Below are 13,191 nucleotides of genomic sequence, written 5' to 3' on the forward strand. Positions count from 1 at the left end.
GTGCGGATCACATCATCATCACCGTCACCACGCCGTCGTGCTGACGAAACTCATCTACTCCTTCGTACCTCTACTGGATCAAGAGTTCGATGGACGTCATCAAGCTGAACGTGTGCAGAACTCGGAGGTGCCGTACGATCGGTGCTTGATCGGTTGAATCGAGAAGACATTCGACTACATCAACCGCGTAGCTAACGCTTCCGCTTTCGGTCTACGAGGGTACGTGGACACACTCTCCCCCTCTCGTTGCTATGCATCTCCTAGATAGATCTTGCGTGAGCGTAGGAATTTTTATGAAATTGCATGCTACATTTACCAACAAAAACATTAAGTGGATCCATAGTCATCTTTTAATTATTTTGTTTCTTTTCTGTTTTTGAGTCATGACATGAAGAAAATAAAAGCAAGCAAAGAAGCAAACAAGAAAAAGGCAAACGAAAAAATATTTTTGTATTTTTGTAAAAACTTTTTGGAAGTGGGGGAGATGAAAACGAGAGGCAAATGGCAAATAATGTAAATACAAGGAGATGAAAGTTTATGCGTAGGTACTTGATAGATGTTGATGATGTCCCCCCGGCAACCGTGCTAGAAATTCCTCCTGCTCCTTGTGAGCTGCATTGAGATTTCCCCGAAGAGGAGAGGATGATGCAGTATAATAAAGATAAGTATTTCCCTCGGTTTTGAAACCAAGGTTATCAATCCAGTAGGAGATCCAAGCAACACTATGTAAAATAGCACTTGCACACAAACAAAAATACTTGCAACCCAACGCGTAGAGGGGTTGTCAATCCCTCAACGGTTATGAGAAAGATTAAAAGATATAGTTTTTGATAGATAGATCTAACAAAAATACAAAATAAAATAAAATTGTAGCAAGGTACTTTTGGTTTTAATATATGATAGAAAATAGACCCGGGGTCATAGTTTTCACTAGAGGTTTCTCTCGAGAAAATAGCATAGGGTGGGTAGAAAAATTACTGTTGGGCAATTGACAGAAAAGCAAATAATCATGATGAGGCAATGATCATGTATATAGGCATCACGTCCGAGACAAGTAAACCGAAACAATTCTGCATTTACTACTATCACTCCACACATCGACCGCTATCACACATGCATCTAGTGTATTAAGTTCATGGAAGAACGGAGTAACTCCTTAAGCAAGATGACATGATGTAGACAAGATAAACTCACGAATGAAATAAATCCCATCTTGTTACCCTTAATAGCAACGATACATGCGTGTCATGTCTCTTTCTGTCACTGGGATTGAGCACCGAAAGATCGAACCCATCACAAAGCACCCCTTCCCATGGCAAGATAAATCAATCTAGTTGGCCAAACCAAACCAAACCAATAAATCCGAGAAGAAATGCGAAGCTATAATAATCATGCATAAAAGAGTTCAGAGAAAACTCAAATAATTTCATGGATAGATATGATCATAAACTCACAATTCATCGGGTCCCAACACACACACCACAAAAAGTCATTACATCAAATAGATCTCCAAGAACACCGAGGAGAACATTGTATTGAAGATCAAAAAGAGAGAAGAAGCCATCTAGCTACTAACTATGGATCCATAGGTCCGTGGTAAACTACTCACGCATCACCTGAGGGGCAGCAAGGATGATGAAGACCCCCCCCCATGATCGTTTCCCCCTCCGACAGAGTGCCGGAAAAGGCCTCTAGATGGGATCTCATGATTCTAGAACTTGCGGCGGCGGAAAAAGTATTTCGTGGACTCCCTGGTAGGTTTTGTGTTTTCTGGGTATTTATAGAGGCGGAGGTAGGTCAAACGGAGCCTTGTGGGCCCCACTACCCACCAGGGCACGCTAGAGGCCCTTGGCGCGCCTTGGTGCTTAGTGGGCCACTCCTTCTTCTTCGCATTCCCTCCAGAAGCTTCGAGGGTCTCTTATTGCCAGAAAAAAATCTCCAAAAAGTTTCGTGGCATTTGGATTTCGGTTGGCACTGATATTCTGCAAAGTCAAAAATAAGAAGAAAAAAATGGCACTGGACACTAAGTTAATAGGTTAGTCCCGAAAAATGATATAAAGTTGCCTGTAAATCTATATAAAATATCCAAGATTGATAATATACTAGCATGGAACAATAAAATATTATAGATAGGTTGGAGACATATCAGAGCAAATCCCACTCTCGAGCTATCCGGCCACTTGTCAAACTTTCCGATGAACTTGTAAGTTGTCGTTATGATCATCGTGTTACAGGTGACGTTTGAGCAACCCCAAAGCACATCGTACGGTAAGAAGCGACCACGATACTCTCATGGTCTAAGGAGCAAGATCACACGTTAACACTCCGTGTGAATACAATTGAATATAGACGATACTAATCCAATTCACAACAAACAAGTTTGGGTCAATTCAAATATGATCGTTTTTCCAACGTCTTAGTGTTGTTTTAGGATTATCGTTACACTTAACGATATCCTAAGATCCGAAAAACGTGATCACTAACTACACTTGAGCTAGTCCCAGAGGCAAGACTAGGAACCTTCTATTTAACTGTTTATCATTCCACACGTGCATATGAGTTTTCCACTGAATTGTATATTTAGAATCATAGCAGCTATAGCACAGAATATAAACTCCTTAACTATGAATATTGAAATATAATAATACAAATAGTATTGCCTTTAGGGCATATTTCCAACAAACACATTTAAGCATTGTCCACTAATTAACCAAGTAATTATATCCTACCTAATATTAACACGTAATTTATATCTTGCCTAATATTAATATGTAATAAAATTAATGTCTTGACTAATACTAACATGCATTGCACGTTTGTTTGATTAAATTAATGAGTTTATGTTCTAAATTGATCAATTCCCGAGTTGTTGGACTAAAGTGTGCAATCAGTTTAAGTTAATGAACTAGCAGCATATGTCACTCCCAAATTTAGGGTAGACTACTAGAGTTGCTTTGAGGGCACCCAGTTCTACACCTAATTCATGCGGTACACATGAGCCAACACGATTAATGGCAAAACAATGGGATATTCCAGACGTCCGAAGGTTAGTAAACACAGTGATGGATTGACTCCTCCATGTGTTGGCGGAGCTGTCAGAGGAAGGGCGCTTGTGTACACTGATGACGCTATGGAGATGCTCGCATGTCTGCAACGAGATCATCCACAACAAACGCCTGCCACCCATCGAGGTGTCGACCCAGTTTCTCTCCAGTTATATTACCTCCCTGCTAGCCTTATAGGCCAACCCTCATGCTGACCACGTTAACGGCAAAATGGGAGCCGCACAACTAAGCAAAAACAACCCGTTATCACATGTGTGTTGGGACCCGAAGATGCTTGCCTGGGAGCCCCGGCTTCGGTGGGTTGGGTGACGTTGAGCATTGATGTTTTTCTTTCGAAAGTGGACAACACAACGGGAGCTAGCATGGTGCTTAGAGATAAATGTGGTGCAATCATATACTCCTCCTGCTGTGATTTATAGCACTGTGCAACGCCGTTGCAATCGAAAATAGCAGCTTGTGTGGAAGGCGTCTCCTTAGCCATCCAGTGGTTAGCTTTGCTAATCGTTATCCAGTCAGATTGCTCAGAGCTTGTTAAGATGACCACTGACCAAGGAGACATCAGATCAACATATATGATGATGGTCCAGGAGATTAAATCGTTACTTCATCAGGATAATAGGGAGTTCATATTCAAGCATGTTAGGCGGGAGCAAAACGTTGTTAGCCACTTTTTAGCAAACTATGGTAGAATAAAGAAGCGCACTGCAGTGTGGCTTCGATCAAGACTGAACGAGATACCTAACCTATGTAATGCAGACTTGGCCGCCAATGAATGAATACTCTTTTTCCTCGAATAAAAAACCAACACGGTTACATGAAAATGGCAGCATAAGCATAAAACAACCAAGTTCTACACTGAATTTGAAAGCCCTCATTGACTAGAGCGGCCAAAGAAAAACCCGCCACACTACTGGTCGGTACTTCCTCTATAAAGAAATAGAGGGAGTACTTGCATGAAAAATCTTTTATATTATTTTATTTTTTGAAACAAGCAATTATTTTTGAACAGGCTGCTAAAATGTTTTCAACTCCATGAAGCATGAGATTCCTGTGAGAGTTCGGTAGGGGAGTTCACGGGCGGAGGCCCGTGGTGGGTCCGACACACACACGGTCGCTCATCCAGATCTCGTCACATGAGAATGCAGCGGGCACTCTTTGGTTTGTCACGGGAAAGCTACAGATATCTGCCCATTGGTACGTACCGTTCACCAGCTTTTGTCTTGCACCCGTTATAATTCCCCGCACCATGGTTACATTTCTTGTTTGGCGAGAAACACAAGGTGACATGACACGCGGGAGTAGGTTGGTGTTGGTTCCTTCTCAGCTCGCAACTCATGCCTGCTCCAGAGCGAACGTACGTACGTACGTACATGCGCCATCTTCTTTTGGTTTCTTCGACCTCAAGGAAAGAAAAGAAGGAAAGGAAAGGAGGGCAATACAACACAGGTCGATGAACCCCAAAGCCGGTACCATCTTTACACGAGTGCGCCCCTGCTTTTCTTTCACTTATAGTCAGTGGGAGTTGTAAAGCAAAGGAGGAGGAGAGGATAATGCCTAGCCAAGGAAGGGAGCCCAACCTAGCAAGATATTCCTGACCGAACAACTTGGTCACGATTGCACACGTTCACAGAAAATATTGGTACTCCTTATTAGTATTTCACAAGTGTAGACTAGTCTCATTTCATGCATCTAGCCTTTGTTTTTTCCGTTCACAGAAGAAATTTTCATCTATTTTGGCGTTTTAATTCGGCAGACAAGCTGATCCGGATACAGCTCACCAAAATCCAACCAAGAAAAAAGAAAGAAAACGAGCTGGTGGTACTACTAAATTCCAGTGCTACTCCAGGCACGGACTTCCGGCCGAAAGAAACCAACAAGCGTGTGCCGGAACGGGCCAGGAAGGAAGAGAGGCACTTCACCAACCAAGAGAAATCTCCTCGCCTCAACCAAGACTCGACTTGGCTGGCCTCGGCCACTTCGATCTCTCCACCTCTCCAGTAGGGTAGGAGTACCAGCGGGCAGCGGTGGCGGGGCCGAATGGTGGTCTCCGTGAGCGCGGGCGGTGGGCTGGCGGACGGGTTCGGCCTCCTCTGCCCGTTCTTGGCCCGCTTGATGATGCCCAGGTGAGCATGGTTGATAAGATAACATGTCTCTAGTTTGAGGCTGTGTGGTTTATATGCGTGCTGGTGGTGTTCGTGAGAGTGCAGGCGAGTTGCTTGTGTGTTTGCCTACCAAGGCTCACATCCATAAGATGCGTCCTGTGTCACTCACATGGTGCTCCCATGGAAGACACCGGAGCTACTTGCCCCAGATTTAGTCAGTGTTAATGTGTTCTGGGTGTTTGCTCCAGGTAGATTAACCAAGTTAATGGTTTCTTGGTTCTCTTGGATGAATGTCGCTCATAATTGAACCCAAACTGCTAGTCTTTATCATCCTCTATCTGTAAACTGGACTTCCCCATCTCTGCTTCCAGTCTGTTCCCTATGAAATTTGGGTCGCCTCTTCTTTCTTGATCATGATATATAGAGTTTTTGTGTATTATTTTGTTTTGTCAATGTATCAGCAGTACTCTGGGAAACATCACGTACTCAAGGTTGCTTCATAACATGAGTATCATGTTTGATCTTTGGAGCTAATGTTAGTTGCACTCAGAGGCCAAGCAATTGCTTTATAACGGTTGTTTTTCTTATACACTATGAACAAATTGATCGTTTGGACTTCCTGAATTCTGTAGATAATCATCTTTTAACATTTTTATCAATGTTGAATTAGGTTTTTATGTTGCTGGTCTGGTCTATGAGCTGCAAGCGACTGTCCAGTTGTCGGTCAGGTAAACAATCTGTAACTCGGTGTTTAGTTCTCGTATAATTCTATAATCATTGAAGGCAGGGATCTCTACATGATCTTGTGCCATTTTGTTACATTTTACTGAAGAGATTATGTTAGTACTGTATTCAATATTTTTCTGGAGTGCCATCAACACTTTCTTGGTTTCTAGTAAAGCCATTCTTGTGTGATTTACTTGAATAACCTTTATGTAACTAGGCATTTTATTCTCCTTTTGGTTACCTTGATAATGGCTTTATGTGTTACCAATTTGTTATTCAATCTCTTTGTTTATTTATACTGTCTAAAAATATCACCACAATCCTATTATTTCTGATGATGTGCAGCAAAGATGACCTAATGCTGAAGTGTGTCCTGGTTGCAGGGAAATCATAATGTCAACAAGTGAAAACTTACGGGTGGAGTTATTGTCCAGAACCCCGCCTTTTGGTTTGAGACTATGGGTTGTGCTTGGCATAAGCATTTGGGCTGCAATTCTGTTTGTCCTAGGCCTCATATGCTTCCTGTTGATATACTGGAGGAGACGAGGGAATCATCATGATATTGCTGAGCCTGAAATCCCAGATGTAACCAAAGAGATTGCAGTAGATGAAGTTGGTAGCCGAGCTTTTGTGGAGAACATCTGTGCCCCAGAAAGTCACATCTTTCCAGTGAAGGAGAGAGATCCAGAGAAAGAATCGGGGAAAGTGTTCGCTCACTTGATTACGAGCAAATCAAGTGATGATCATAATTTGATTGAGTGCAGCTCGCACCAATATGATAGGGCCCAGGAGTTATACTCTGGTGATGAAGGCAGTTCAGCATATGATAAGAGGGAGTACTCTCAGTGTGCCACCATGTCCATGTCTCCTCGGGCTGGTCTCCCAGAGTTCTCTCACCTGGGTTTGGGTCATTGGTATACTCTCAGAGAGTTGGAGCATTCAACAAATGGGTTCTCTAATGAGTATATCATTGGAGAGGGCGGATATGGGGTTGTTTATCATGGCTGTCTTGTAAATGGAACTGATGTTGCAATCAAAAAACTTTTTAATAACGTGTAAGAGACATTAACGTTGATTCTTACCATAAAGAATAACTTCTTATAGACCACAAAATTACATGCTGTGAGTAATATATTATTGACTTCTCTGAAATCTTGGTATGTTTTTCCAGGGGCCAGGCAGAGAAAGAGTTCAGGGTCGAAGTTGAGGCCATTGGTCATGTTAGGCATAAGAATCTGGTGCGACTTCTGGGTTACTGTGTTGAGGGAAGCCACAGGTGAATCTTTGTTTACACACTCTGTTAACCAGACTTTTTTATTTTTTCTTCCATTCACCAATATTCGTCAAGCTGCAGTCCCATATATTTGTCTTGCACGGATAGTTACATTACTATATATTTTTCATGTTTATTATTTTATTCCCATCACATCTCTTGAGTTTATTTTTTAAGTTCTTTAGTTAAAAGTTGCAGATAGCAATTTGTATGATTGCAAGGCTTGCTTTCAATGTTTATGTACAATGCACTAATTACCAAAATATTGATACAGTTAGCTAGCAGACTTTGTCATCTCAAATCTACTGAGGAAAATTGTATATAATCAGATACCAACACTAGCTCCACATAGAATATGCAACATTGTTGTCTATCTCAAACAAAAGTTTTCAGTTGTTATCTTAGTGTGCTTGATGCTTATTATGTTCAGTTATTAAATGTTGAATATGAGTATGAAGGCATCATTTAGAATCATTTTGCGAATTAGTAACTAGTAAGAGATTTATGATAAGCATTCATCCACTTTATATGCAGTTCAGGTACCAATGCTGTTTCAAGAAACATGTGTAATATTACCATCTTTAGCTCGTCATTTGCCTAAAAATATATTTGAAGTTTATGTATATGTTTGATTTATGCAGTCTGAATCACGTCTTGCTAATATTATGTCGAGCCTAGGTGACAAGATACTGCTTTGTTCATAATTGATCTTACCTGACCAATATTTGCTCACAACAGTTGTCTGCCACAGTCATGTCCTTATGTTATTATGGATTGAGTATTGGTATATCGTACAGTAAGGCCCCGTTCGGAACCTCTCCTGCTCCCAGCTTCTAGGCTCAGCGCGTGGAGCCGTCCCGAACGCGGCAGCTCCAAGAAGCTGGCTTCGCGGAGCAAACGACCCTGCCAGTGCAAAAACGAGAAGCTAGTCGAACCCAGCTCCCAGCTTCCAGCTCAAAACGAGAAGTTGGACTTCGTTGAAATTACATGGGAATGCCACCGCTAAGTTGCGTACCGGTTCGATCTATTTCCTCCCGAGCTCCTGTACGAGCCAGCGAGTAGACGTGGACGCTTCCACGCCTTTCACTCCGAACTGGGCCGGCAGCCCATGTCACCATCTTCGTTCCCAAACAGCCCATGTCCCTGTAGCCCATCGCCAGCCCATGCAGCGGAGGGAGAAGCTGGCCACAGCCTCCCGAACGCACGCAGCACCTCACGGAGAAGCTGGAAGCTGGCGTTGGAAGCTGGAGACGTGGATTTCTTGAATCTGGAGGACTTCCGAACGGGGCCTAAATAGCTTCCTATCTCCTTAGGGCATCTACAATGGTGTTATCTTGGCAGTACCATGTAGATTGTATGATGAACGAGGAAAAAGGGAGTTTGCCTCCTCTTAGCTAAGAGATGACCTCTTAGCAAGAAATAGAAGACATTTTTCACCATTATACGAGATGTCTTGTCTCGATCACACATTTCCTTATTTAATTTTAATCATCCAATAATCTGAGGAGCATTGCTAGAGATAACACTACGAGATAATCCATTGTACAATATGTTCTTTTACTTATCTAGATGGTGTAGAATGAATAAGAAAAGACTGTCTTGGTGCACTAGCACCAACCCGCCCATCAGGGCTCGACTCACGTGAGGTGCAATTATTTCACGGAGTGACTGGTTGATCCATTTTTTTCCTCCTTAGGTTTTAAGTCTGTTTTCTTAAGCCAATACAAGTATAACCTTTTAAAGTTTATATAAATGCATATAAACACATGAAAGTCTATTTGCTTGATTGGTGTATATAGTACTTTTGTGTAACAATTACTATTTGCAGCCACTACAATTAAGTAACTCTTCTTGCAGGATGCTTGTCTACGAATACATCAGCAACGGCAACTTAGAACAGTGGTTGCATGGTGCGATGCGTCAACAAGGTGTTCTTACCTGGGAAGCCCGCATAAAAATTACCCTTGGCATTGCTAAAGCGTAAGTGATGTCCTATTCTTGAATTTGGTTTCTTTCTTCTATATTGGGCCCTCTTTGAACAAATCATTCTGCTTGGCAGACTGGCTTATTTGCACGAAGGCATAGAGCCAAAAGTTATTCACCGTGATATCAAATCAAGTAATATCCTTATTGACGAAGAATTCAATGGAAAACTTTCTGACTTTGGATTATCTAAGCTCTTGGGTGAAGGGAAGAGCCATATAACTACTCGAGTTATGGGGACTTTTGGGTAAGCTCTTATTGTCATGCTGTCACTGAGTTGCAGAAACATTGATATCCAGTGAACCCATTTCCCTGAGTTGAATTATCCATTAGGAATTGACAAGGTAACAATCTATTAACTCGGTTGCATTGTTTTCAGCTATGTAGCCCCTGAATACGTAAATACTGGACTGCTAAATGAAAAGAGCGATGTGTACAGTTTTGGGGTACTACTCTTGGAAGCCGTGACTGGAAGGGATCCTGTTAACTACAGCCGGCCTGCCAATGAGGTGAGCACGCACAGAACCCTGTAGCAATCATGCATGCCTCAAACATATATACCTGTTTCTTTCCAAATCTTGTGGTTTTTAATTGGGGAAAGAAATGCTGACATGGATACCCTGCAGGTCCATATGGTGGAGTGGCTTAAACAGATGGTTGGCAGCAGGAGAGCAGAGGAGGTGGTTGATTCTGAAATGGAGGCTAAACCAACTAAACAGGCTCTCAAGCGTGCTCTCCTAGTCGCGCTCAAGTGTGTAGACCCCGTTGCTGACAGAAGGCCTACTATGGGTCAGGCCGTTCGTATGCTCGAAGCAGAGGATGGGCTATCACGGGAGGTTTGTACTGAGTACTGTATCTACTTTCTTACTTATGTGTTAAGTGTCAAATTGCAATAGTCTGAACTCTCAAGTCTGATGTCACTCAAGGAACGGAGGAAGAGCCGGCCGGCGCATGTCGATGGTGGAGACACCTGACCTGGGTTAGCAGTCCAAGTCAAGGCCGCGTGTGTTGAAATTGCTTGCGATAAGAAACATCATCTGGGACGTAAAATGTAAATAAAGCTTTCGCTGGCAAAAACAGAGGATGAAATAAGCCTTCTGCTTATGATCGTACTGGATGGTAGATTACTATGATGGGAATCCACATTCCACAAGAGTAATTCCTGATCGCGACTCTCAACTTCCAAAAGTCGCTGAAACAGCATATGCATTTTCGAAATGTACATCAAGTAGGCTGATAGTACTGGGTAGCGAGAACTTGTTTGCCAGTACATTTGTATTTATCTATGTTTTAGTTGATCAAGTCACTTAGAGCAACTCCAAAGTGCCGACCTATTTCGTCCGGACGTGTCTGCTTGGGTCAAAACGGACACATAAGTCAGGCCCAATGCGCCAACCCAAACGAATGTCCGCCCGACGACCCATTCCTGGCCCAAAATTTGGGCCTCATTTGTGTTGGCGCGGACATTGAATCGGACGCGCACGACGCGTGCCTACTCCTCCCCCTGTCCCGCCAGTCGGTGGCACAACGACCATCATTTTTCTCCACTTACCCAAAACACTCTCGTGCGCGTGCCTACTCCTTCCCCTATCCCGCCAGTCGGTGGCACAATGACCATCATTTTCCTCCACTTACCCAAAACACTCCCGCCTGCACGAGCTCCCAATCGCTTGCCATGGATGACGCACGACCCTCGATGCCGTCATCGGCCTCGTGTCCCTCGCCTCGTCCAACCTCACCTCCGTCGCCTTCACCAAAGGCAAGCCCTGCGTGCCCCGTAAGATTGCGGCGCCGCCCTAGAAGAAGCAGCTGACGCCCGAGGAGCGGGTTCTGCGGTCGGCCAAGAGGAAGGGCAGGAGGCACACGCATGGCACAAAGCTCGAAGGAGCAGCCATCGCCGCCCTCTCCGCCGCCGCACAGCAAGAGGAAAGCAATGCCCGAGTCGCCGCAGCAACGAGGGAGGCCTTGCTCTACCTAGGGTTGAACCCTGGCCAGCACGGGCTCGTCAGCACCGCTGTGGCCGCAGCCAGCATGGGCTCGTCGGCATTTCTTCGGATGGTGCTGCTAGAGTTGCAACGTGTGTCTGCCACATAGCCGATTCCCGGCTTCCATGTCTATCCGCAAGACTTCCGCTTCTTTGGGGAATGCTCGCCGGAGGTGAGCGTGGTGGCGCCGTCCACGCCCACGGCCGTGCCCATGGCCATCGACCTAAACGCCACGACAGTGGCCGGTGCATCATCCTCCGAAGGGGCGAATAAACGCCTGCGAGAGATACTAGCCAACATGCTTCCTGGCGCCCGCAATCTTTTCGACAGAATGCCGACCATCGGTGACAACGAAATGGCCAACCATTTCATCATAGAGAACATCATCTTCGAAGGCGGTACGGGGGGCCGCTGCCTCCGCCGGCGGTGCCGGCGCGGCTCCCTTCGATACCGAGGAGACCCAAGGCCAAGACGGTCGAGCGCCATTCATGCCCACCACCTATGATCAACCTGGCATGGACGACACCTTCATGCAAGTTCAGGTCAACATGGGCAGCACCTTCCCGCTCGACCACGAATTTCCAGAGGACTACGGCCTTGAGGAAGAGGATGATGTGGACATCGACGGCGAGCCTTTGTTCGAGGGCGAGCTCGCCAACCAAGCCGGAGCAAACAAGAAGCGCAAAAGCAAGCGGACGAAGGCATACACGCCGTCCGTGGACAAACTCCTTTGTGAGTATTGGAGGGACATTAGGCAAGAACCTAAGGTCGGCGCCGAGCAAAAGGCATCAACCTTTTGGCTTTGTGTTCATTGTGAGTACCATGAATGCAAGAAGTTTGCGTCGTACCAAATGGAGAGCAAGCACGGGTGGGTGTCCCTCTCGAAGTGATGGAGAGTGATACAACAAGAGTGCAAGAAGTTTTGTGCCAACCTTGTGACCATCAAGGCACGCCCGTGAGCGGCATCGGCATGAAAGATATGGTATACATGCGCCCCTCTTTGTATCCATTTCCGTTATGCTTGCATGTTCATTTGCATGTCCATTTGCCCATATGCTTGCATGCTATTCATTGTAGGCATTCCAAGATTTGGAGGCATTCAAGGCCCAACATAAGGGCAAGTCCTTCAACCTCTCCCATTGTTGGATGGTCATCAATGGGGAGGAGAAGTTCAAGGCACAATATGCCGCCACCAAGGCGTGTGTGTGTGGGGGGGGGGAGCCGTTGAGGAGCATGGGGAGGGCAAGAAGCCACGGTCGCAGGGGGGGGGGGGACCAACTCCAAGAAGGAGGACAAGCACGATGCGGCGTCCATTACCTTGCACGCCACTTTAGAGGGCATGATGACCAAGAAGGACACAAGGTACGAGAAGCGTCGGCAAGACAAGGAAGAGCAAATGAATGCCTTCATGGAGATCCAACGGAGGAGGCTTGAGCTCGATGTGGAGAAGCAAGTCAAGATGCTTGAGAAGGAGACGGAGAAGCAAGCCAAGATGCTCGAGGCCGCTAATGCCAAGACCAAGGCAAAAGAAGTGGCGCTCGCTAGCATGATGACGGGGCTAGAGATCATGAAGGTGGACTTGAACACCATGTCACCAAGGAAGCGGCCATGGTTCGAGAAGATGCATGCCGACATGGTCAAGTTCGACGACGAGTGATCTATAGCTGAGAGCGCCATCCCTTTTTTATGTCGACAAGTGTGCTGCCATGACCACGACCAAGATGCCATGGTCGAACTCCCGCCCCTTTTTGTGTGCTGGCATGTGTGCCGGCCGCTGGCAAGTGCACCAACATGAACTGTATGGTAGTTTTTTTGGAGGTTGGCATTGTCGGCCTGCCGCTGGCATGGCGTCGGCATCCGGGAGATGGCATGGACGCTGGCATGATCTATGGCCGCGGGCCTTTTAAAATTTATGCGTGGACATGAAATGGGTCACGCGCTTTGGGCGCACGGCCAACCCAAACCAAAAACAGGGCGGACGCTGAGCGGGTGGCCGACCCAAACGAACGAAAAGCAGACAAAGCTCGTGTCTATTTGGGTCGGCGCGTTGGAGTTGC

The 13,191-nt window shown here is 45.4% G+C and overlaps 1 protein-coding gene across 2 annotated transcripts; it reads left to right on the forward strand.

Annotated features, from left to right (window-relative positions):
* The first annotated feature begins 4,538 nt into the window (after nt 1–4,538).
* Nucleotides 4,539–10,465, forward strand: LOC123070062 (probable receptor-like protein kinase At2g42960). 2 transcript variants are annotated; one of them, XM_044493079.1, is made up of 10 exons: nt 4,539–4,704; nt 4,819–5,188; nt 5,838–5,895; nt 6,277–6,948; nt 7,065–7,169; nt 9,024–9,146; nt 9,226–9,396; nt 9,529–9,658; nt 9,776–9,985; nt 10,076–10,465. In XM_044493079.1, exons 4-10 carry the CDS (start codon nt 6,287–6,289, stop codon nt 10,121–10,123), a joined length of 1,449 nt encoding a protein of 482 aa, XP_044349014.1. In that variant the 5' UTR covers nt 4,539–4,704; nt 4,819–5,188; nt 5,838–5,895; nt 6,277–6,286; the 3' UTR covers nt 10,124–10,465. The 2 variants fall into 2 exon arrangements, with proteins under 2 accessions (XP_044349014.1, XP_044349015.1); XM_044493080.1 differs by lacking the exons at nt 4,539–4,704; nt 4,819–5,188 and adding an exon at nt 5,226–5,741.
* The last annotated feature ends 2,726 nt before the right edge of the window (nt 10,466–13,191 follow it).

This window comes from Triticum aestivum, chromosome 3B (genome assembly GCF_018294505.1).
Source record: "Triticum aestivum cultivar Chinese Spring chromosome 3B, IWGSC CS RefSeq v2.1, whole genome shotgun sequence".
Lineage (NCBI taxonomy): Eukaryota > Viridiplantae > Streptophyta > Magnoliopsida > Poales > Poaceae > Triticum > Triticum aestivum.

Excerpts from the sequence above, each read along its gene's own strand:
- LOC123070062 (XM_044493079.1), top strand. The coding sequence starts at position 6,287 with ATGTCAACAAGTGAAAACTTACGGGTGGAGTTATTGTCCAGAACCCCG. Across the intron at positions 7,170-9,023 it reads TGTGTTGAGGGAAGCCACAG|GATGCTTGTCTACGAATACA; the intron begins GTGAATCTTTGT and ends CTCTTCTTGCAG. Across the intron at positions 9,659-9,775 it reads ACAGCCGGCCTGCCAATGAG|GTCCATATGGTGGAGTGGCT; the intron begins GTGAGCACGCAC and ends GATACCCTGCAG.